The sequence below is a fragment of the Mercenaria mercenaria genome, chromosome 17 (assembly GCF_021730395.1).
Source record: "Mercenaria mercenaria strain notata chromosome 17, MADL_Memer_1, whole genome shotgun sequence".
Lineage (NCBI taxonomy): Eukaryota > Metazoa > Mollusca > Bivalvia > Venerida > Veneridae > Mercenaria > Mercenaria mercenaria.
The window spans coordinates 37,524,917-37,550,078 of record NC_069377.1 but is presented as its reverse complement, the minus strand read 5'-3'; the positions used below and the strand labels follow the sequence as shown (position 1 = coordinate 37,550,078).

General features: G+C 36.5%; 1 protein-coding gene across 1 annotated transcript; it reads left to right on the top strand.

Moving 5' to 3' along the window:
• The first annotated feature begins 4,409 nt into the window (after positions 1–4,409).
• Positions 4,410–15,853, top strand: LOC123523852 (uncharacterized). Its single transcript, XM_053527966.1, has 2 exons — positions 4,410–4,577; positions 11,742–15,853. Exon 2 carries the CDS (start codon positions 11,743–11,745, stop codon positions 13,837–13,839), a length of 2,097 nt encoding a protein of 698 aa, XP_053383941.1. The 5' UTR covers positions 4,410–4,577; position 11,742; the 3' UTR covers positions 13,840–15,853.
• The last annotated feature ends 9,309 nt before the right edge of the window (positions 15,854–25,162 follow it).

Sequence of the window (25,162 nt, the reverse complement as noted above, 5' to 3'; positions counted from 1 at the left end):
TTAATTTTAGTGGCCCCTAAAAAGGTCCAAGTGCCCCCATTTGAACACATTTGGCACAAGACCTTATAATGATGATACATGATACAAAGTTTGATGAAGATCCATCAAGCGGTTCATGAGAAGAAGTACTTTAAAACTTTAAAGGTATTTCAAGTTCTAGACTAGTAGCCCCTAAAAGTGACCAAATGCCACCAGTTGAACAAACATGGTAATTAAAGGACCCCATAATGATGCTCCAGACAAAGTTTTATGAAGACCCATCAAGCAGTTCATGAGAAGGACGCATTTAAAGGCATTTCTATTTCTAACTCTAGCGGCCCCTAAAAGGGGCCAAGTGCCCCTCAATTGATCAAATTTCAAGTGGACTTTATAATGATGCTACAGATTAAGTTTGATGAAGATTCATCAAAATTTTGGTTCAAAGGAAGAAATTGTTACAAGTTTTTTTAGCTCACCTGTCACAAAGTGACAAGGTGAGCTTTTGTGATCGCGCGGTGTCCGTCGTCCGTCCGTGCGTCCGTAAACTTTTGCTTGTGACCACCCTAGAGGTCACATTTTTCATAGGATCTTTATGAAAGTTGGTCAGAATGTTCACCTTGATGATATCTAGGTTAAGTTCGAAACTGGGTCACGTGCCTTCAAAAACTAGGTCAGTAGGTCTAAAAATAAGAAAACCTTGTGACCTCTCTAGAGGCCATAATTTTCAATGGATCTTCATGAAAATTGGTCAGAATGTTCATCTTGATGATATCTAGGTCAAGTTCGAAACTGGGTCATGTGCGGTCAAAAACTAGGTCAGTAGGTCTAAAAATAGAAAAACCTTGTGACCTCTCTAGAGGCCATATATTTCATAAGATCTTCATGAAAGTTGGTCAGAACGTTCAACTTGATGATATCTAGATCAAGTTCGAAACTGGGTCACGTGCCGTCAAAAACTAGGTCAGTAGGTCAAATAATAGAAAAACCTTGTGACCTCTCTAAAGGCCATATTTTTCATGGGATCTGTATGAAAGTTGGTCTGAATGTTCATCTTGATGACATCTAGGTCAAGTTTGAAACTGGGTCATGTGCGGTTAAAAACTTGGTCAGTAGGTCTAAAAATAGAAAAACCTTGTGACCTTTCTAGAGGCCATATATTTCATAAGATCTTCATGAAAATTGGTCAGAACGTTCACCTTGATGATATCTAGGTCAATTTTGAAACTGGGTCACGTGCCATCAAAAACTAGGTCAGTAGGCCAAATAATAGAAAAACCTTGTGACCTCTCTAAAGGCAATATTTTTCATGGGATCTGCATGAAAGTTGGTCTGAATGTTCATCTTGATGATATCTAGATCAAGTTTGAAACTGGGTCTCGTGCGGTCAAAAACTAGGTCAGTAGGTCTAAAAATAGAAAAACCTTGTGACCTTTCTAGAGGCCATATATTTCACAAGATCTTCACGAAAATTGGTCAGAACGTTAACCTTGATGATATCTAGGTTAAGTTCGAAACTGGGTCACGTGCCATCAAAAACTAGGTCAGTAGGTCAAATAATAGAAAAACCTTGTGACCTCTCTAAAGGCCATATTTTTCATGGGATCTGTATGAAAGTTGGTCTGAATGTTCATCTTGATGATATCTAGGTCAAGTTTGAAACTGGGTCATGTGCAGTCAAAAACTAGGTCAGTAGGTCTAAAAATAGAGAAAACCTTGTGACCTCTTTTGAGGCCATATATTTCATGAAATCTTCATGAAAATTTGTCAGAATGTTCACCTTGATGATATCTAGGTCGAGTTCGAAAGTGGGTCACGTGCCATCAAAAACTAGGTCAGTAGGTCAAATAATAGAAAAACCTTGTGACCTCGCTAGAGGCCATATTTTCCATGGGATCTGTATGAAAGTTGGTCTGAATGTTCATCTTGATGATATCTAGGTCAAGTTCGAAGCAGGGTCATGTGCGGTAAAAAACTAGGTCAGTAGGTCTAAAAATAGAAAAACCTTGTGACCCCTCTAGAGGCCATACTTGTGAATTGATCTCCGTAGAAATTGGTCAGAATGTTCACCTTGATGATATCTGGGTCAAGTTCAAAAGTCGGTCACGTGCCGTCAAAAAGTAGGTCAGTAGGTCAAATAATGAAAAAACGTTGTGACCTCTCAAGAGGCCATATTTTTCATGGGATCTGTATGAAAGTTGGTCTGAATGTTTATCTTGATGATATCTAGGTCAAGTTTGAAACTGGGTCAACTGCGATCAAAAACTAGGTCAGTAGGTCTTGAAATAGAAAAACCTTGTGACCTCTCTAGAGGCCATACCCTTGAATGGATCTTCATGAAAATTGGTCAGAATGTTCACCTTGATGATATCTAGGTCAAGTTTGAAACTGGGTCACGTGCCTTAAAAAACTAGGTCAATAGGTCAAATAATAGAAAAACCTTGTGACCTCTCTAGAGACCATATTTTTCATGGATCTTCATGAAAATTGGTCAGAATTTTTATCTTGATAATATCTAGGTCAAGTTCAAAACTGGGTCACATGAGCTCAAAAACTAGGTCACTATGTCAAATAATAGAAAAAACGACGTCATACTCAAAACTGGATCATGTGGGAAGAGGTGAGCGATTCAGGACCATCATGGTCCTCTTGTTTATATATTTAGACCTAGCGACCCCTACAGAGGGCCGACAGCCCCAATTTGAAAAAATTTGAGAGAGGACTTTATAATGACACTGCAAACATGTTTGATGGAGAACCATCAAACATCTGAGAAGAAGTCCTTTAAAAGTATATATTTCTAATTTTAGCTCTAGGGGCCACTAAAAGGGGCCTAGTGCCCCCATTTGTATAAAATTGGAAGAGGACATAATAATAATCCCACATACCAAGTTTGATGAATTAAGATCCATCAAGAAGTTCATGAGAAAAAGTCTTTTAAAGGTATTTCTATTTTTTGCAGTAGGGGCCCCAAAAATGGGCCATGTGTCCAAATTTGAACTTGCTGCTACAGACCAAGTTTGATGAAAATTCATCTATTGGTTCATGAGAAGATGCTGTTTAAAAATAAATGTATTTCTAATTTTAGCTTTAGTGGCCGTTAAAAAGGTCAATGTGCCCCCATTTGAACAAAACTTGGAGAGGACCTTATCACGATGCTACAGACCAAGTTTGCTAGAGATCCATCAAGCAGTTCAAGAGAAGTCAAAAACGGTTTCTTTTATTAAGGGATAAAGTAAATTGCCTTAATTATAAATATCTATATATTTTTAGGAAGAAAGACTCATATTCTTAATTATTCATTATCACATTATTCATATGACCAAACTTCAATTTTCAAGGGAGCGGTGGTCTAGTGGATAAGGTGTCGGCCGCTCAATCCAGGGGTTGTGGGTTCGAGCCCCACTGGGGTCACGATCAAGCAGACTTGAAGCTTTCATCACAATCGAGCAAAGACAAATTAGTATAAACTAACTTCAATTTTAAAGTCAAAGATCATTTTTAGCCAAAATCTGGAGGTCAGTCCCTTAGATAGAAAACAAGAGCACCACCTTGCGGGTGCTGACGCTCGTCTGATTTTCTTGTATAATAGAAATATTGTCCTACCCATGATTTTCTAAGTCTAAAAAGGGACATCATTCTTGCAAAAAGCAGGATTGAGTTATGTTTCTTGATGTACAGCGTCCACTTATGATGGTGAAAAACTGTTGCAAGTTTTAAAGCATAGCTTTGATAGTTTAGGAGAAAAGCTGACTTAAACATAATACTCAACCAAGAAAACTGATTTTCTAAGTCCAAAAGGGGCAATAATTATTGCAAAAAGCAGGATGGAGTTATGTTTCTTGCTGTACAGGGTCAGCTTATGACGGTGAACAAGTGTTGCAAGTTTCAAAGCAATAGCTTTGATAGTTTAAAAGAAAAAGTTGACCTAAACATAAAACTTAACCAAGAAATCTGATATTTTCTAAGTCCAAAAGGGGCCATAAATCTTGCAAAAAGCAGGATGGGGTTATGTTTCTTGCTGTACAGTGTCAGCTTATGATGGTGAACAAGTGCTGCAAGTTTTAAAGCAATAGCTTTGATAGTTTAGGAGAAAAGCTGACACAAACATAAAACTTAACCAAGAAAACTGATTTTCTATGTCCAAAAGGGGCAATAATTCTTGCAAAAAGCAGGATGGAGTTATGTTTCTTGATGTACAGGGTCAGCTTATGATTGTAAACAAGTGTTGCAAGTTTCAAAGCAATAGCTTTGATCGTTTAGGAGAAAAGCTGACCTAAACATAAAACTTATGCCGACGCCGACACCGATCAAGTGATGACAATAACTCATCTTTTTTTTTTCAAAAAATCATATGAGCTAAAAATGTATTTCTTTTAAATTAATCCCTCTTCATATTTGAAAGGTTATTCTATTACAAAGGTAGATAACAAATGACTCACAAAACCTGTTTCAGTGTTGGATATCCTTCTGTCAAAACAGAAAGAGGAAGTGGAAAATAAACAACAAAACATTCCATAAAACTATGAAAATAGATGTCTAGAAATCATAGAATTTGAAGAAGTTTATTTACAGATTTGCTGACTTCATACCAAACAAAGGTATCTATCAAGTATACTTAATATTTAAAATATAAGTGTGCAGTACATTGAATTAATTAACACTCAGACTTCCAATCACTCAAGCCCCCGTACCCACCCACCCACACACTGATGTGAGTTAGAACCATGCTGAAATTGGTAGTTCTGTCTCTGTACTGGGTACATGTCTTTGCCTGAAATAATGTTCGAAGTGGGATCTGCAGTTTTGCTCTACAAACTGTCAAGCTGTAAAATTGTCACATGACCTGTAAGTGTGTAACCTAACAAAAACAAAAAACATTGTACAGTTGAAGCATTTTAGATATTAATAAAAAATTCTTACAAGCATAAACTCATGAATTGCCTGTTCTTAACAGTTTGTGAGAACATCACTGGAAATTATAATTTTGACAATTTAGCTGCACAGTTTAATGAAAGTTTTATTTAGTAGATTGTATGTAAAATTCAGTTATCACATGACCTGATTGATTAACAAGATGATTAGAGTCATTATCTCTGGTAAACTGGTCATTGTTTGTATTGTTAGACTCTACTGTAGATGCATATAAAGTGAAAATATTGGAGGTTATATTCTCACATATAATTGGAATAGTTATTTTACTTAATATTTAAAAAGATTAAATACAGACTTTTAAATAAGTAAAAAATCATGCTACATGAGGCAAGTACCATTCTATGTTGAGATTAATTTTAATTTTGTCTTGATTGTCTGTCTTTCTGCGGGGCCATCATCATTTATTGCAATAAAGAAGTATTTGAGAGTATGGTCAAATAATGATACAGTCAAATTATGTAAATGAAGCCAACATGGCAAAGATCTTTAATTATGCCCCCCTTCGAAGAAGGAGGGGTATATTGTTTTGCAGATGTCTGTCGGTCGGTCGGTCGGTCTGTATGTAGACCAATCCGTTTCCAGATGATAACTCAAGAACACTTTGGCCTAGGATCATGAAAGTTGATAGGTAGGTTGGTCATCACCAGCAGATGATCCCTATTGAGTTTGAGATCTGTATGTCAAAGGTCAAGGTCACAGTGACCCTGAACAGTTAAACGGTTTCCGGATGATAACTCAAGAACACTTTGGCCTAGGATCATGAAAGTTGATAGGGAGGTTGGTCATGATCAGCAGATGACACCTATTGATTTTGAGGTCAGTATGTCAAAGATCAAGGTCACAGTGACCCAGAACAGTTAAACAGTTTCCGGATGATAACTCAAGATTGCTTGGGCCTAGGATCGTAAAAGTTGATAGGGAGGTTGGTCATCACCAGCAGATGATCCCTATTGATTTTGAGATTAGTAGGTCAAAGGTCAAGGTCACAGTGACCAGGAATAGTAAAGAGGTTTCCGGGCAATAACTCAAGAACGCTTGGGCCTATCATTAGGAAAATGGATAGGGAGATTGGTCATGATTAGCAGATGACCTTTATTGATTTTTTAGGTCTTTAGGTCAAAGTTCAAGGTCACATTGGCCAGGAACAGTTAAACGGTTTCTGAACGATAACTTGAGAACTCTTGGGCCAACAGTCATGAAAGATGATAGAGAGGTTCATCATGACCAGTAGATGACCCCTATTGATTTTGAGGTCAGTAGGTCAAAGGTCAAGGTTACAGTGACCCGGAACATTTAAACCGTTTTCAGCCAATTTCTTGAGAACGCTTGGGCCTAGGATCATTAAACTTGTTAGGAAAGTTGGTCATGACCAGTAGATGAACCCTATTGATTTTGAGGCCAGTAGGCCAAAGTTCAAGGTCACATTGTAACTGTATAACTTGACTTGTATTATTGCTATTACTGCTTTCTTCCTTAAATTTTCTAGTCAAATGATTTTTATGGAGTTGTGGCCCCTTAAAGATCAGTTCTGGATCAAGTTTGACTGGAATTACTTTATACTTGTACTTATTACCAGTAGCAGATCCATTTTTCTCTCAGCATGTATCTTTGTGCTAAATTAAGTCTGACAACGACATAAAATGTTTCAAAAAATGTTTTCAGTTTTTCACGATGTTGTGTTGAAGACAAACTGTCCTTCCGATTTTTGGACGTAAAACGCAACGTTTTATCGACGTTGTTTATTGTTTGAATCGTTGCGCTTTGGACGCTTGCATTATATCTTACGTCCGTTTCAACTGCATTCATGAACCAACAACTTTGGGAAATTATTCTGCATCAGTCTTTCTAATATTAACGCATTACCAGTTATCGGGGTTTCACGCAAGGACATTTTCCTTCCTTTTTAACTAAAAGTCGCTACTTAACTGACCGTGATACACGGAACGTAATTTTGACATCATTAATCTAAGACATATGAGTTTTTTTTTTATTTCTGTTCATGTAATATTTCGTTTTTCCGTCTCGGTCCCGTTGAATTTGCAATCAGCGTCCTTAATCGCCGAAAGGATGTCAGTCAACATTTTCTGACGTAATAGAATCGTGTCACCGATTGTGTACTATATCTCGCATTTGCGTAGAAGTCAATAATGTGTCGGTGTGACGTTAAACCCAACCAAAAAAACAAGAGGGCCATGATGGCCCTATATCGCTCACCTGTTGTCATTGACAAGAAGGTCCTCAGAAAAAATATCTAAGTCCAAAGGACAGGAACAACAGTGGAAAGAAATTTAACCAAAAAGAAAAACAAAATTCTTACAAGGTACAGATATGTCAAAATACACCTAAAAATTGGAGGTACCATCCATGTTGTACCAAAGAAAAGTGGTCTCGGTTTTTCCCTATGGCCAATAATAAAAAAAGTTACTAAAATAGGCTATTTATAGTAATGTAAAAGGGAAGTAATTCGAAAGAAAATTATTGTAAGTTGACAAAAGAAGGATCTGCTAAATAAATCTGTTGACATAAATGAAATTTCAGATCAGTATCTTCATTAGTTACAGAGATATACCCATTTTAATTTGAAATAAAGGGAGGTAATTTGACATAAAATCAGTCCATAGTTATCTACCCTGATTGGCTCGGTCCAACTAATGACAATAATGAAATTTCAAATAAGTCCTGTAAGTACTTACTGATATAAATCCATTTTGACTACAATCAGGGGAGGTAATCAGATATAAAATAACTCTGGAAACTACAATTGAATCTGATTTGTCATGGAATCCAAGATTTATTGTTGTTGAAGATATTTTGGAAGTTTGTATCAAATAAAACCATTAATGAAGTCTCTATATCGCTGCAAAAGCCAAAATAGCCAATTTTGGACATTTAAGGGGCCATGACTCTGGAACCCATGATGGAATCTGGCCAGTTTAAGTAAGGAACCAAGATCGTGTGGTGATACAAGTTGTGTGCAAGTTTGGTTAAAATCAAATCATGAATGAAGTTGCTATTGTGCTAACAAGGTCAAAATAGCTAATTTTGGCCCTTTCAGGGGCCATAACTCTGGAACACATTAGGGGATCTGGCCGGTTCAACAAAGGAACTGAGATCTTATGGCAACACAAGTTTTGTGCAAGTTTGATTAAATTCAAATCATAAATGAAGCTGATATTGTGCAGACAAGGGCAAAATAGCTAATTCTGGTCCTTTCAGGGGCCATCACTCTGGAACCCATAATGGAATCTGGCCAGTTCAAGAAAGGAACCAAGATCTTATGGTGATACAAGTTGTGTGCCAGTTTGGTAAAAATCAAATCATAAATAAAGCTGCTATTGTGCAGACAAGGTCAAAATAGCTGATTTTGGCCCTTTCAGGGGCCATAACTCTGGAACCCGTAATGGGATCTGGCCAGTTCAAGAAAGGAACCGAGATCTTATGGTGATACAAGTTGTGTGCAAGTTTGGTTAAAATAAAATCATAAATGAAACCACTATCGTGCAGACAAGAAATTGTTGACAGACGGACACACGGGCGGACGGACGGACGCACGGACACACGACGGACGACGGACGAAGGGTGATCACAAAAGCTCACCTTGTCACTATGTGACAGGTGAGCTAAAAACAAATGGGCCAAAATGGCCCTATATCGCTCACCTGTTATCATTGCACTTAAGGACAAAAAGGTCAAAAAATCATAATCAAGATCAATGAAAAGAATTATGAGAAAATGTAGTTGAAATTTTCTTACAGTTACTTCAAATAAAATTATTTTCAAATCAGGCCTGTAGTTTCATGCCCGAAGGATTACCCCGAGCAAAATGTTGACTGATGAAGCCCAAAGGACAGGAACAACAAAAGGAAGAAATTAAAAATAAATCTAAGTCCTCAGGAATATCTAAGTCCAAAGGACAGAAACAACAAAGGGCGGAATTTAACCAAAAAGAAATAAATTTTTTTTACAAGGTACAGATATGTCAAAATACACCTAAAATTGGAGGTACCATCCATGTTGTACCACAGAAAATTGGTCTCGGTTTTTCCCTACGGCCAATAATAATAAAGTTACTTAATAAGCTATTCATAGTAACATAAAAGGGAAGTAACTGAAAAAAATTATTGTAAGTCAACAAAAGAAAGATCTGCCAAATAAAAACAAGAGCACTGCAATCGACGCAAATGCAGAGCAATATACACACAAAACAAAGTCATATGACCTTTGACCCCTAAGTGTGACCTTGACCTTGAAGTGAGCCATCCGAAATATGCGTTCTGCACATTGTTTCGATGAGGTGAACATTTGTGTCAGGTTTCTTTGAAATCCTTCAAGGGGTTCAACAGTTACAGAGCAGAAGGGAAATTGCTAACCAACAGACATACAGACTGACAGACACCGAGGCGATAACATAATATGTCCCTTCGGGCGTATAAAAAGGAATCAAGATCTTATGGTGATACAAGTTGTGTGCAAGTTTGGTTAAAATCAAATATTAAATGAAGCTGCTATTATGCAGAAAAAGTCAAAATAGCTAATTTTGGCCCTTTAAGGGGCCGTAACTCTGGAACCCATAAAGGGATCTGGCCGATTCAAGAAAGGAACCAAGACCTTATAGTGACACAAGTTTTGTGCAAGTTTGATTAAATTCAAATCATAAATGAAGCTGCTATTGCGCAGACAAGGTCAAAATAGCTAATTCTGGCCCTATCAGGGGCCATAACTCTTGAACCCATAATGGAATCTAACCATTTCAAGAAAAGAACCAACATCTTGGTTCAATACAAGTTGTGTGCAAGTTTGGTTAAAATCAAATCACAAATGAAGCTGCTATTGTGCAGACAAGGTCAAAAAAGCTAATTTTGGCCCTTTCAGGGGCCATAACTCTGGAACCCGTTATGGGATCTGGTCAGTTCAAGAAAGGAACCGAGATCTTATGGTGACACAAGTTTTGTGCAAGTTCGATTAAAACCAAATCATAAATGAAGCTACTATGGTGCAGACAAGGTCAAAAAAGCCGATTTTGGCCCTTTCAGGGGCCATAACTCTGGAACACATAATGGGATCTGGTTGGTTCAAGAAAGGAACTGAGATCTTATGGTGACACAAGTTTCCTGCAAGTTTTATTAAATTCAAATCATAAATGACGCTGCTATTGTGCAGACAAGGTCAAAATAGCTAATTTTGGCCCTTTCAGGGGCCATAACTCTTGAACCCATAATGGAATCTGGCCAGTTGAATAAAGGAACCAAGATCTCACGGTGATACTAGTTGTGTGCAAGTTTGGTAAAAATCAAATCATAAATGAAGCTGCTATTGTGCAGACAAAGCCAAAATAGCTCATTTTGGCCCTTCAGGGGCCATAACTCTGGAACCCATAATTCGATCAGGCCGGTTCAAGAAAGGAACCAAGATCTTATGGTGATACAAGTTGTATGAAAGTTTGGTTAAAATAAAATCATAAATGAAACCACTATCCTGCAGACAAGAAATTGTTGACGCACAAAAATAGCAAATTCTGTCCCTTTAAGGGGCAATAACTCTAGAACCCATGATGGGATCCGGCCAGTTTTTGATATCATGCCAATACAAGTTTTGTACAAGTTTGATCAAAATTGCTTACAAAATGTGGTCTCTATCTTGTTCACAAGAAATTGTGGACGGACGGACGGACGGACAACAGACCAAGGGTGATCACAAAAGCTCACTCTGTCACTACGTGACAGGTGAGCTAAAAAAGAAGTCAATAAAGTCTGTGAAGACCGATTGATACTTCATTTTTCCCGACCTTCATTCGCAATTAGACGATAAATCACAAGAAGGCCCTGATTGTTTTCATTCTGACATGTTCATTGACATATTTTGATAAATATTATGCTGGACTTCATTTACCCGAGGAGTAATGTATTGGATGTCATACGGCAATTTGACATCATAATTGACATCGTAATGCTCTCTAACCGGTCCATGTGTGAACCGTTGTTTATCGCAGAATATACAGAGCTTGATTTCCTTTTTTGTTTAACTGGAAATCAAATCAAGCCAATATGTTATAATATGAAATAAATAAAAGAGTATAAGAATAAATTAAAAAGTATTTGATAGAGAATCATGCAAATAATGGGCAGAATCGGTCTACTAATCCCCAATGATAACGTGATTCCTGTCGAACTGCGAGGACAAGTCTATTTCATGATAACAGATGAAATAACAATTCATAATGCTTGCACATTACTTGAGAAGTAAATATAAATATTTTCTTTCATTTAAAATATTCACTAAGTATATGGCAACATAGCTCAGTCGGGTAAGATGCAGATAACAGTTACTGAATATAAGCAAATTGTTTTGTGGGTTCGAATCCTCATTAGGTTTTTTTTTTTCAGATTTTTTTTCCTATTAGTTTTCATTTCTTTCTTTAATGGTTTGAATTTGTATATATGTCTTTATATAACACAATAGTATTTTCATCATTTACATGTCTTAAGAGCATGCATTTAATCAATATCATCTTTGATATAATGCTAAACTTTTCTAATCTGCCATATCGGCTTTAGAAACTTCTCTGTCCGGTGTGTTGTCACAGAGCTCATGAAGGAATCTATATTTTATGCAAAATTAAAAAAAAAAATGTTGGTGCCGAGTTTCAAACCGACATGGCAAAAGATCAGCAGAAGATGTACAGTATGCATAACCACTGAGCTAATGTTAGAAAAATGTTGAATTACCTAATAAATTGTTCCATTTCAGTCTATTTATAATCATGTTTGTAAATATCAGGTTATCGTTGGGGCATGATACAAAATATTCAGCTTTACTTTATTTGTTTTCAGAATGTTTCAACAACCTGGTTATATTAAGAACGTGTCATTGAGAGTGTCAGAGGTTCTAGCTGATATTGGAGTGGATGAGAGAATTGTTCAGAAAAGAAGAAGAACATGGCTGCTGGATGAATCTTTGTTTGCAAGATCATTACAACTTCTTGATGCAAATGGTTCTTCATACTTCTTAGGCAGTCAGTGTGAGGGAACAACCACACTGGGACTTCAGTCAGACTGCGATCGACTTGAATGTCAAAATGGCTGTAATGTGATACAAGACTGGGCTGACTGGGAACCTGGTGAGAACAATTACTTGATGATTCAGGATGAGACTGTATCCCCTGGTTACTGTCTACTACAGCTCCTGAGAGATGATGCTCCTCTTCCTGACAATGGTGTACCTAACAAATATCAGTTCAAAGACAGAACAGGAAGAATATTGCTAAAGAATATAATTATGTCAGCAGGAGCAGCTATTGTTTATGAGGGAGGAGTAAGACATGGTCCAGCATATGCACATCGACAACCTGGGTTCAGGGATACTGACATTGTTGGTGCTTGCCGCTGTAAATCATGGCCTCAACAAGCTAGACAATGGTTCAACCAACAAGGTGTAGGTCAGTGGCCTTCAGATCTTATGAAGAAATATTGTAGCAACACTGGATGTTTTGTTGTTGGGGTTGGAAGCAAGGGCAGTGATAATGAAGAGATTGAATGGAGAATATCAACATCTCTAGCAGAAAGATGTTTAATGTTTAATCTCAGTATTACACAGATTCGATGTTTTGTGTTGATGAAGATGATCTTAAAAACTTTCATCAAACCACACTTTAAAGACACTATTTCAAGTTTCATGTGTAAAACAGTTCTCTTTCGCTGTATTGCATATACACACTCTAATGCCTGGAGAGAAAATAACTTACTTGTTTGTTTATCATTGTGTTTATTTGTCCTGTACAACAGTGTTTTGAATGAACATTGTCCACACTTTATTATACCTGGAAACAACTTGATGAGAGGACACATTTCTCATGAATATAAACCTTACCTTCTTGAAACACTGCTGTATATCATAAACAGTGAAGGGAGAGCATTATTGGAGACTAGATGTGATGCTCTCGGTTCAATGATTTATCTGAAGTTGAGTTGTTTTCTCTCATTCAAAACAAGTCACATTGTTTCAGGACAATTATTAAACACAACTGCACTGTCCATTAATTTAAAAATACAAGAATCTCTAACTGATATTACACACAGTAGTTACGCAGAAGCCTTACAAACACTGCTGAAGTGTATTTCCAAACTAGCTATTATTTATGATCAAAGCCAGGGACTGGATAAAACAGCTTGCAGTCTTCTGGTTCCGCATTTCTGTACCACCCTTGGATCTGTTCTGGGGTCCTGCAACATTCAACAGTACCACACTATATCAGCAGATGCTCTCACCTGGATCTCATTGGGTCTGAACACAGATGTTTCATCTGGTAAACTGAAGCTGGCATCCATGTTATACTGTATAGAAAATACTCAAAGAACAGAAATTGTTCTCAGAGATATTGAAGCAAACTATCATCTTAACATTGTTGAGCCAATCTGTCATTGCCATGATTTCATTGGTCAACCTCCAAGAAATGGGTTCAATGCAATATCTGACAATCATAATGAAGAAGCTATACAGTATATTACCTCATTCTGTATCAGTTTTCTGCCATGTGAAATTAACTGTGTTCCACATGAACTAAGATATGAAATATTTAGATCTACACAAGAGGACATAGCTTTCAGAGGTAGAGAGGACTACTGGATGGACTGGGCTGCAGTAGATTCCCTCCCATACCTCTACTTTCTACAATACAAGACCTACAGCAGTATTCAGAGTCATGAAGATAAGCAAAGAGCACTTTCCAACCTGATCAGAACCACTGGCCAGGAACCAAACCTTGGACACAGGGAAACAGCTCTAAATCTACTGGGACAGTGTATGGAACAAGAGGACCGAGCTAGAGATGCTTTAGGTTGTTATATATTATCCCTAAATCTAAGGGGGAGAAACAATGCTGCCAAGGTACATATCTGTAGACTGTTGTCTACTTTGGTAAATGACCATTAGTTTAAAATGAACAAACAAGTTCTTTGAACAGTAAGTGGAGAATATCAATTCATTCAATATTTATATATATTGGTATAAGCGATGTATCCTACAGTTTGGATCCTAAGATTGGTGTGCAAAACTGTATTATTATGTCATCCAAATTTCAAGGCTGTATCTTAAAAAAAACAAGAAAGTAGGTCAGTAGGTCAAGGTGACAGTTAAGTGACCCCTAATTACTTTGGGTCATCAGGTAATCATAATTAAACAGTCTAGGAAATATGATCAGATAATATTTTAAGTATTTTTTCCTATATAACTCATATAACAGTGACCCCCCAGGTGGGGCCTCTTTTCTTTTTTTCCCTATAAAAGTCTATGTAAAACTTGGGACCCCCAGGGCAGGGCCTTTTTTCATCCCAGGGGCTTAATTTGAACAACCTTGTTAGAGAACCACTATGCAATGCAACATACCAAATATCAAAAGCCTAGCCCTTACAGAAGAAAAAGGCCTGCTGCGTACTCTTGCTGTGTACATACAGCGTATATGATGCGTACATGATGTGTACTGAAATCAAGGGCTTTAAATAGTACGCAGGATATACACCGCACATACACCGATAGTATGTTTGTAGTACACTTTTGACATGCAAATGAGCTCTGTCACGTACTACTTGCTGCGTACATGCTGTGGACTACATAGTACACAGGATGTACGCTGGAGGAAATTAGTATGCGGGAAATAGTACGCAGCATGTACGCGGCACATACACTTTTCACATGCAAATGAGCCTGCGGTGTACTACCCCTGCGGCGTACATGCTGTGTACTCCTGCGGCGTACATGCTGTGTACTCCTGGCCCGAGTCCTGCGGCGTACATGCTGTGTACTCCTGCTGCATACATGCTGTGTACTCTTGTGGCGAAACTGCTGTGATAATGTAAATTCCTTACCCCACCAACTTTCGTATGCAAATGCTGATCATTTGGACAGAAAAAAACAGAAAAAAGATAAGTGACATGCATCAATAAGTATTTACCCTTACCAAAATAATGTAGATTGATGTTATCAAATAAATAAGTATGCTTTTCTTCATCCACTTTTCAATGAAATAAATCAATTTTTGTAGCATGTAATTTGGTAAACATTTGAAGAAAATGGCGTAACTGCATCAAGGGGAAACAACTTTAATGCAACTAAATATAAATGTTATGATTTATTATAGACGATGTGTACGTAGTATGTATTTATTTTGATTAAAATCCATCTGAGAAAAATCTAGGACTGGAATTATATAAGCATTTATACACTTTTACGTCCGTAAAAAGTAGCGCACCAAAAAATTTTGGATTGATTTTTTCCAATGGGGCGAGCGCAATTAGCCAAAAACGTTCTGAAAATATACGAGCGGCAAATCTGATGAACAACTTTTTAATTTGGTGAGGCCTTAATGAGTTAACATAATGAGCATTAAAGCCTTTATAAAACATGATAGAATGGTGTTTTGCTTAAGAGTATTCAAATAACAGTGAGAGCTATTAATTCTTCTCATTCGGGCGCTGTTGAGGCATTATCTTGGTAATTATTTCATGTATTACAAAATGTAATGCAACAAAGTTCAAATAAGGCTTTTCAATTATCCAAGTTAGAAAGCTCCAGGATTAATTCAAAATGAAAAAGAATATACTTTTACACTGCATGCAAGGTGCAGCTCAGAAATCACTAAGATGTAAGCTTCACAAATGAACATTGCAAATAGTTTGGCAAATTTTCATTGTTCAGAATACTGGTAATCTGAACTATTCTATGCTATTAAGATAACAGTTACTCGGAAATCAAGTTCTTGCTTCCAAAAAAAAAAAAAAAATGTACAAATCCTTCCTGCATGAAGTGTACTTCAGACTTTTACCTAAAAAAATTCAAAGTATAAACACCAAAAGAAAATGAACAAGTCCCTCCCGCGTATATGAAGTTTACTTCAGACTTTAACTTATAAAAAAAAAACTAAGTATAAATGCCAAAAGAAATTGTACAAGTCTTTCCCGCATATATGAAGTGTACTGCACAAATTTCAAAGTATCTGCGGTGTACATGCAGTGTACTATTTTCTTGTACAAGTCCCTCCTGCGTACATGCAGTGTACTCCTTACATTTTCAGAGTCTGTGCTGCGTACTTGAAGTGTACTAGTGACCTCCTGCGTACATGCTGTGTACTCGTCGAAATAGTACGCGGCATGTACGCGGCATGCGGTGTATGTAAAATGTACTCCTCTGGCGTACTACTGTGTTCGCGGCATATACACAGCAAATACGCAGCATGTACGCCACAGAGGCTTGCTTCTGTAAGGGAGGCCTTGCAGTTTCAGACAAGAAGATTTTTAAAGTTTTTTCCTATATGTCTGTGTAAAACTTGAGACCCCCGGGGTGGGGCCTCTTTTCACCCCTGGGTAATAATTTGTAAAATCTTGGTAGAGGACCACAAGGCAATGCTACATACCAAATATCAAAGGCCTAGGTCTTGTGGTTTCAGACAAGAAGATTTTTAAAGTTTTTCCTATATAAGTCTATGTAAAATTGGGACCCCCGGGGCGGGGCTTCTTTTCACCCTAGGGGCATAATTTGAACAATCTTAATAGAGGACCATTAGATGATGTCACACGCCAAATATCGAGGCTCTATGCCTTGCGGTTTTGGACAAGAAGATTTTTTAAGTTTTTACTTTTGGTTGCCATGGCATGGAATTCAATTCTTTGAACAATTTTAAAAGAGGGTCACCTAAGGATCATTCCTATTAATTTGGTGTAAATCTGCCCAGTGGTTTTGAAGAAGATTTTTTTTTTTGAAATTGTTGACGGACGGACAAACATCGAGGGGACACAAAAGCTCACGATGAGCCTTTGGCGCAAGTGAGCTAATAACAAAGATATAGTGAAAGCACCAACATTATATTATTATTAACCTGAAATTAAAGGGTAAGGAAAGCCTAACAATAAGTTAATTCTATATGAAAGTATGAAAGGCATCATCAAGCCTTTCATAACGCTGAAGAATTTTTAAATTCGGACCATTATTGAAAAAGATGGCAGTTTGAAATTTAAGAAAATGGCTGATCATGGAGGCAGCCATTTTAGTGTGATTATGACGTCATTTATACACTGCTGAATTCTTTATTTAGCAAATAACATTTTAAATTAATTTTAGATTAATTTTCATATGTTTCTAAAGTGGAAGGTGTAAAACATGATAATTGATAGAGAAATCATTTTACAGAAATAAGTAAATACAGTTCAAATGTGTATCTAAAAATTTAATAAATCTGCCATCTTGTTTTTTGCTGCCATGGAAACAAAATTGCCACCAGTTTGACCAAATATTTAAATGCTCGTAACTTTTTCATTTTTACTCCGATTTTGAAAATTCTTTCACTTCTTTAAATGATTTAAGAAATCCCAGCAAACAAAATTACCATAAGAACAACGTTGCCTTTCCCTTTAAGGGGACAAAATTCATGAAATATTGGCGCAGGAGTTATGGCCTTTATGCCATATGATGTGAATGATGATGTGGTACAACTATTTTAAGTTTCAATCAAATCTGTTTGGTAATAACAGTTACAGAGTGAAAGTGCATCAAAACTTTAACGTGAAATTTTATTTTAAAAAGGGGGCATAATTCATGAAATATTGGTGCAAGTTGGCTCTTGTAAAATGATGTGGGTGATGATGTAGAACAATTGTTTTATTTTGAATCAAATCCCTAATGTAAGGCCTAAACAAGAGCACCGCCTTGCGGATGCAGATGCTCATCTGATTTTTTTGTCTCTGTATAATAGAAATATTGTCCAACCCATGATTTTCTAAGTCCAAAAGGGGCCATAATTCTTGCAAAAAGCAGGATGGAGTTATGTTTCTTGCTGTACAGAGTCAGCTAATGATGGTGAACAAGTGTTGCAAGTTTCAAAGCAATAGCTTTGATAGTTTAGGAGAAAAGCTGACCTAAACATAAAACTTAACCAGGCAACCGACACTGACACCAATCAAGTGATGACAATAACTCATCATATTTTTTCAAAAAAAATCAGATGAGCTAAAAAAAGAATTGTTTGTTTCCAGTAACATGCTCAAAAATATTAGGGTGGGTAGGTCGGTAATTTTTTTTTTATTAAGTGGGACATTTCGGAAATTATTTTTGTGTCAAAAAAAGAATACAAAGAGGGCCATGATGGCCCTGTATCGCTCACCTGAGTACTGCTGCTGAAAATGATTAGATCAAATTTTGACATAGAGCACATAGGCATACACATTAAATATCATCAGGATAAACATTTTCTTGTAACAGTCCCTTTTGACCTAGTCAGGGCCAATTTCCATACCAAGTTTGAGGGTCCTAGGCTCAAATGCTGCATTTTTGTATTAACATGACTATTCCTTACCCTGGAAGACTTAAATAACATTTAAAATCAATCTCATTAGATGCTGCTCAGATATACAGTTGAATATCGTTACCTCGATATCGGTTAGCTCGATACTCCGGTTAGCACGATGTGTTTGAGTCGTTCCCGTTTTTTCCCTAATTATCATAATGTAATTATTTATCATTACCTCGATATGATTAGCTCCATATTTTGTTTAGCTCGATGAGATTTTTCAGTCCCGTCAACTTACCTGTTCTGATTTTACACCTGGTTTCGTCGATATCACAGCTTGTCAAAAAATATCCATGTTATTTGTAAGGTGTGAAAATCAACCTATTGTTGTCCGGCGATGTATTAATCATATTCAAGGCAGTTTGTGTGTTTGTGTTGTTTGTTATTTAATCTTTAATCCAATTTAAATGTCAAAAAATTGCATTTAATTCGCAATAATTAGTGTTATAAAACACAGTGCAAGCAGGAAAGCTGTTTTCAAATATAATAACTAATTTGGATGAAATATTTTCTGTTTGACGGAGTAAAAATCTGCCATTTAGGATTGAGTAACAATATGCGTATTTAACTGGCAAAATTTCATTATTGAAGCACAGTCAAAAGAACTATACTCAACTAGGAACGTTACCGTTGCATTCAGACTTGTTTAGGGAATGAATAAAAATGCTAATGTTTAAATGAATATTTTGAAAAATTAAAAAGTTGTAAGTATGTATTTAATTAAGATGTTTTATTTGTAAATAAAATTAAAATTGTATCTATGTTTTATATTATTTCTTTCCCCTTTCCCTCTGAAAAAACAAAAACCAAACAAAAACATTGGATATAATGACAATATAGACTTCCAACACAAGTACAAAGAAGTTCCAGATAGTCGATACCGTTACGTCGAACTTCGGATACGTCGATGCAATTTGTACAGTCCCTTGAATATCGAGGTAACGGTATTCAACTGTATTCGTTTACATAAAATAAAGGGAGGTAATTTGTCATAAATTCAGTCAAAAGTTATCTACCCTGATTGTCCGAGTCCATCTGATGGCACAAATGACATTTCAAATCAGTATCTTCATTGGTTACTGAGATACACCCATTTTAATTTGAAACAAAGGGAGGTAATTTGACATAAAATCAGTCCATAGCTATCTACCCTGATTGCCTCAGTCTAACTAAAGACAATAATGATATTTCAGATGATTTCTATAAATATTTACCGAGATAAATCCATTTTTATTAAAATCAGGGGAGGTAATCATGCATTGGTATAATTATGCATGTAGAAGATACAGAGTACAAGCCTATATAAGAATATATTAGTAAAGTATTCATATCGATAAATGTTCAATCAAGAGTTATCTAATATGACTATTTCTTACCATGGAAGACATAAATAACGTTTCAAACCAATCTCATTAGAAGCTGCTAAGGTGTATTCATTTAGATAAAAAATAAAGGGAGGAAATTTGTCATAAATTCAGTCAGTATATATCTTCACTGATTGTCCAAGTCCATCTGTTGGCATAAATGAAATTTCAGATCAGAATCTTCATTAGTTATGGAGATATACCCAGTTTAATTTGAAATAAAGGGAGGTAATTTGACATAAAATCAGTCCATAGTTATCTAGCCTGATTGTCTCAGTCCAGAAAGGAACCAAGATCTTATGGTGATACAAGTTGTGTGCAAGAAATGAAGCTGCTATAGTGCAGACAAGGTCAAAATAGCTAATTCTGGCCCTTTCAGGGGCCATAACTCTGGAACCCATAATGGAATCTGGCCAGTTCAAGAAAGGAACCAAGATTACAATCATTCTGGAACCTAAGATTGGATCTGACAGATTCGTCATGGAATCCAAGATTTATTGTTGTTGAAGATATTTTGGAAGTTTGTATCAAATCAAACCATAAATGAAGTCTCTATATGGCTGCAAAAGCCAAAATAGCAAATTTTGGACCTTTAAGGGGCCATAACTCTGGAACCTATGATGGAATCTGGCCAGTTCAAGAAAGGAACCAAGATCTTCTGGTGATACAAGTTGTGTGCAAGTTTGGTAAAAATCAAATAAATAAAGCTGCTATTGTGCATACAAGGTCAAAATAGCTAATTTTGGCCCTTTCAGGGGCCATAACTCTGGAACCCATAATGGGATCTGGCCAGTTCAACAAAGGAACCAAGATCTTATGGTGATACAAGTTGTGTGGTTTAAATAAAATCATAACTGAAACCACTATCGTGCAGACAAGAAATTGTTGACGGACGGATGGATGGACTGACAACGGACGAAGGGTGATCACAAAAGCTCACCTTGTCACTATGTGACAGGTGAGCTAAAAATAGGGGGTTATGCATTTAGAGCATCAGTAAGCTGATTTCTAACATCACTGACCATGTTTAAAGCATAAAAAGTGCAGTTTTGCAACTTTTTTTTAAAAAGTTTTAAAAAAATTCTCCAAAGCCATAAAAACATTTAGGGTCTGGCAAAACATTTATACCAGAAACATTTTTTTTTAGGCCTAATAGGAGAGATATAGTGAATATGCATCAAAATTAACCTAAAATTCTAAGTAAAAAGGGGCATAATTCATAAAAACTTGTGCCAGAGTTATGGACCTTGTGCCATATGACGGAGTGATGATGTGGAACAATATTTTAAGTTTGAATCAAGTCCATTTATTAAAACCGGTAACTAAGAAAGAGTGAAAGTGCACCAAAACTTTGACCTGAAATTCTAAGTAAAATCAAGAGCCATGTTAGACATGGCTAATCCCCCCGCCGGGCATATTATAATTGAAGGATGTGGTCCGCATCAGGGGTTTTAAGATGTGGAAGAAAGAATAAGTCAGTAGTGAGGTGGTTTACTGCTAAATTTTATTAATTTTCATGAACAGTATAGCTATGATGTTTTTCTATATGGCTACTGTAAAAAGAAGGAATGGAAAGTTAACAGGGAACAGGAGTGCCAGAATGTCACAATATATGCCCGTCAAAGCAAATTTCTTTACTCTAGCAGCTGTATTTGCAAATGGAATGTTAATTTTGTGGTTGTTTAGTAATCATTGTAAGTCTTTTGTTTTTTAAAGTCCACAAAAAATCTCCTTACCAGGTAGAGATAAAAAAAAAAAAAAAAAAAAAAAAATTGCAAGTCCACACAAAAATCTTTATCAGGTAGAGATTGGTCAAAATACACCTCAAAATTGGATTTAGCATGCTTGTTGTACTACAGAAAAGTGGTCTTGATTTTTCCCTACGACTAGTAATGAAAAAGTTACAATAAAAGCTATTTAAAGTAACAACAAAGGGAAGTAATTCTAAAGAAGGGAACTGCGCATGACACTTCGTCTCATGATGGTGTATAATTGTGCCAAGTTACATCAAAATCCCTCCATGCATGAAGAAGAAATGCTTCGGACAAAGTCATTTTTGTATCTGACCTTTGGCCTCTGTGACCTTGACCTTAGGCCTAGTGACCTGGATCTTGCGCATGACACTCCGTCTCGTGGTGGTGAACATTTGTGCCCAGTTATATCAAAATCCCTCTATGCATGAAGAAGAAATGCTCCGGACAAGGTTTTTATTCTTGTATCATTTGACCTCTAAGTGTGACCTTGACCTTAGACCTAGGGACCTGGTTCTTGCGCATGACATTCCGCCTCGTGGTGGTAAACATTTGTGCCAAGATATATCAAAATCCCTCCATGCATGAAGAAGATATGCTCCGGACAAATTTTTTTAAGAAAATATGATAAAGGGGAATAACTCAAAAAATAGGCAAGGTAGAGTTATTGTTCTTGCACATTGCACTTCCTCCAAATGTGTTCTATCAGTGTATGAAGTATGAAGAAAATCCCTCCAGTACTTTTGGGGTTATGCTCCGGACAAAATGTTTTAAGAAAATATGATAAAGGGGAATAACTCGAACAAGAGGGCCAAGATGGCCCTAGGTCGCTCACCTAAGAAACACACCATAACAGTGTAAACCATGTTTGACCTAGTGATTTCATGGAAACAAATATTCTGACCAATTTTCATTAAGATTGGACCAAAAAATTGGTCTCTTGCGATAAAACAAGCATTTTCTTAGATATGACCTAGTTTTTGACCCTAGATGACCCATGTTCAAACTCGACCTAGATTTTATCAAGGCAATCATTCTGACCAAAATTCATGAAGATCAATTGAAAAATACAGCCTCTATCACATACACAAGTTTTTTCTTTGATTTGACTAAGTGACCTAGTTTTTGACCTCAGATGACCCATATTCAAATTCGACCTAGATTTCATTAAGGCAATCATCCTGACCAAATTTCATAAAAATCAATTGAAAAAAACAGTCTCTATCGCATACACAAGATTTTTCTTTAATTTGACCTAGTGACCTAGTTTTTGACCTCAGATAACCCATATTCAAACTCGACCTAGATTTCATCAAGGCAATCACTCTGACCAAATTTCATGAAGATCAATTGAAAAATACATCCTCTATTGCATACAGAATGTTTTTCTTCGATTTGACCTAGTGACCTAGTTTTTGACCCCAGATGACCCATTTTTGAACTCGGCCTAGATTTTATCAAGGTAATTATTCTGGCTAAATTTCATGAAGATCAGTTGAAAAATACAGCCTCTATTGCATACACAAGGTTTTTCTTTGATTTGACTTAGTGACCTAGTTTTTGACCCCAGATGACCCATTTTTGAACTTGGTCTAAATTTCATCAAGGTAATCATTCTGACCAAAATTCATGAAGATCAATTGAAAAATACAGCCTCTATCGCATACACAAGGTTTTTCCTTGATTTGACCTAGTGACCTAGTTTTTGACCCCAGATGACCCATTTTCAAACTCGGCCTAGATTTCATCAAGGTAATCATTCTGACCAAAATTCATGAAGATCAATTGAAAAATACCGCCTCTATCGCATACACAAGGTTTTTCTTTGATTTGACCTAGTGACCTAGTTTTTGACCCAAGATGACCCATTTTCGAACTCGGCCTAGATTTCATCAAGGTTATCATTCTGACCAATATTCATGAAGAATAATTGAAAAATACAGCCTCTATCGCATACACAAGGTTTTTCTTTGATTTGACCTAGTGACCTAGTTTTTGACCCGAGATAACCCATTTTCGAACTCGGCCTAGATTTCATCAAGGCAATCATTCTGACCAATATTCATGAAGATCAATTGAAAAATACAGCCTCTATCGCATACACAAGGTTTTTCTTTGATTTGACCTAGTGACCTAGTTTTTGACCCGAGATGACCCTTTTTGAACTCGGCCTAGATTTCATCAAGGTTATCATTCTGACCAATATTCATGAAGATTAATTGAAAAATACAGCCTCTATCGCATACACAAGGTTTTTCTTTGATTTGACCTAGTGACCTAGTTTTTGACCCGAGATGACCCATTTTCGAACTCGGCCTAGATTTCATCAAGGTTATCATTCTGACCAATATTCATGAAGATTAATTGAAAAATACAGCCTCTATCGCATACACAAGCTAAATGTTGACAGACGACAGACGACGGACGACAGACGCCGGACATCGAGCGATCAGAAAAACTCACCTGAGCATTGCTCAGGTGAGCTAAAAATAGGCAAGGTAGAGTTATTGTCCTTGCACACTGCACTTCCTCCCAATGTGTTCTATCAGTGTATGAAGTTTGCAGAAAATCCCTCCAGTACTTTTGGAGTTATGCTCCGGACAAAATTTTTTAAGAAAATATGATAAAGGGGAATAACTCAAAAAATAGGCAAGGTAGAGTTATTGTTCTTGCACACTGCACTTCCTCCCAATGTGTTCTATCAGTGTATGAAGTTTGCAGAAAATCCCTCCAGTACTTTTGGAGTTATGCTCCGGACAAAGATCGTTGCGGATGCACGGACGGACGGACGGACGGAGAGCATTTCTAATATCCCCTTCGCCTTTGGCGGGGGGATAAAAAAGGGGATAATTCATGAAATATTGATGCAAGAGTTTTTTTTTATCCTTGTGCCATATAATGTGGGTGATGATGAGGAATAACTATTTTAAGTTTGAAGCAAATCCATAAAGTAATTTCAGAGATAAAGAGAAAGTGCATAAAAACTTTAACCAAGGTGTGGATGTGGAAGGACACTGACACAGACGCTGACGCCAGGGCGAGTAGGATAGCTCTCCATATACTTTGTATAGTTGAGCTAAAAATGCTAAATTACCATTTATACAGGTGATTAGGAATAAATTTCAACAACTGAGTACCGTTCTTTGGGGGAAAAAAAACAGAATATACTAAGACTTTCTAGTTTTGTAATTTTTTTATTTGTTTTTGATACTGTCATCACATTAAGATAATTAATTGATCTGCATACATTTCATGGACATATCCAACATTACGAAATGCTTGGCCAAAAAAGCCTCAACAAAAAGCACAAAGAGTAATGAAACTTGAATGAATATTCATTTTGCAGCCACTTGGCAGCTTTGCAAAATTTCATTAGAACAGATATGCTAAAAACAAAGTTATGGCAACTTGAATATTTTATCATTCTTAAATCTAAGTTTCACACTTTAAAACATTCAGTAATGAATATGGGCACAGAGTTTGATTATTATGCCTTAATTTGTTACAATATTACACTTAGCATTAAACATTATCTTCGAACAAACACAAAGAAACCTACACATCTATCTTCCATACTTATGAATAGCTAAATGTTTTCACAATCAAACTGTACTTTTAGAAACCTAACAGACTTAGAATGGATTTTTAAACAAATACATGTCGTAATATACATTGTGGCTTTTTCTTTTAGAAACTAGAATTGTGTCTTTAGGACATGGATGCCCATACATTTTGTGCCATTCTCTACCAGTATATAGCATTTATTTATTTATTTGGGTTTTACGGCGCACCAACACAGTATA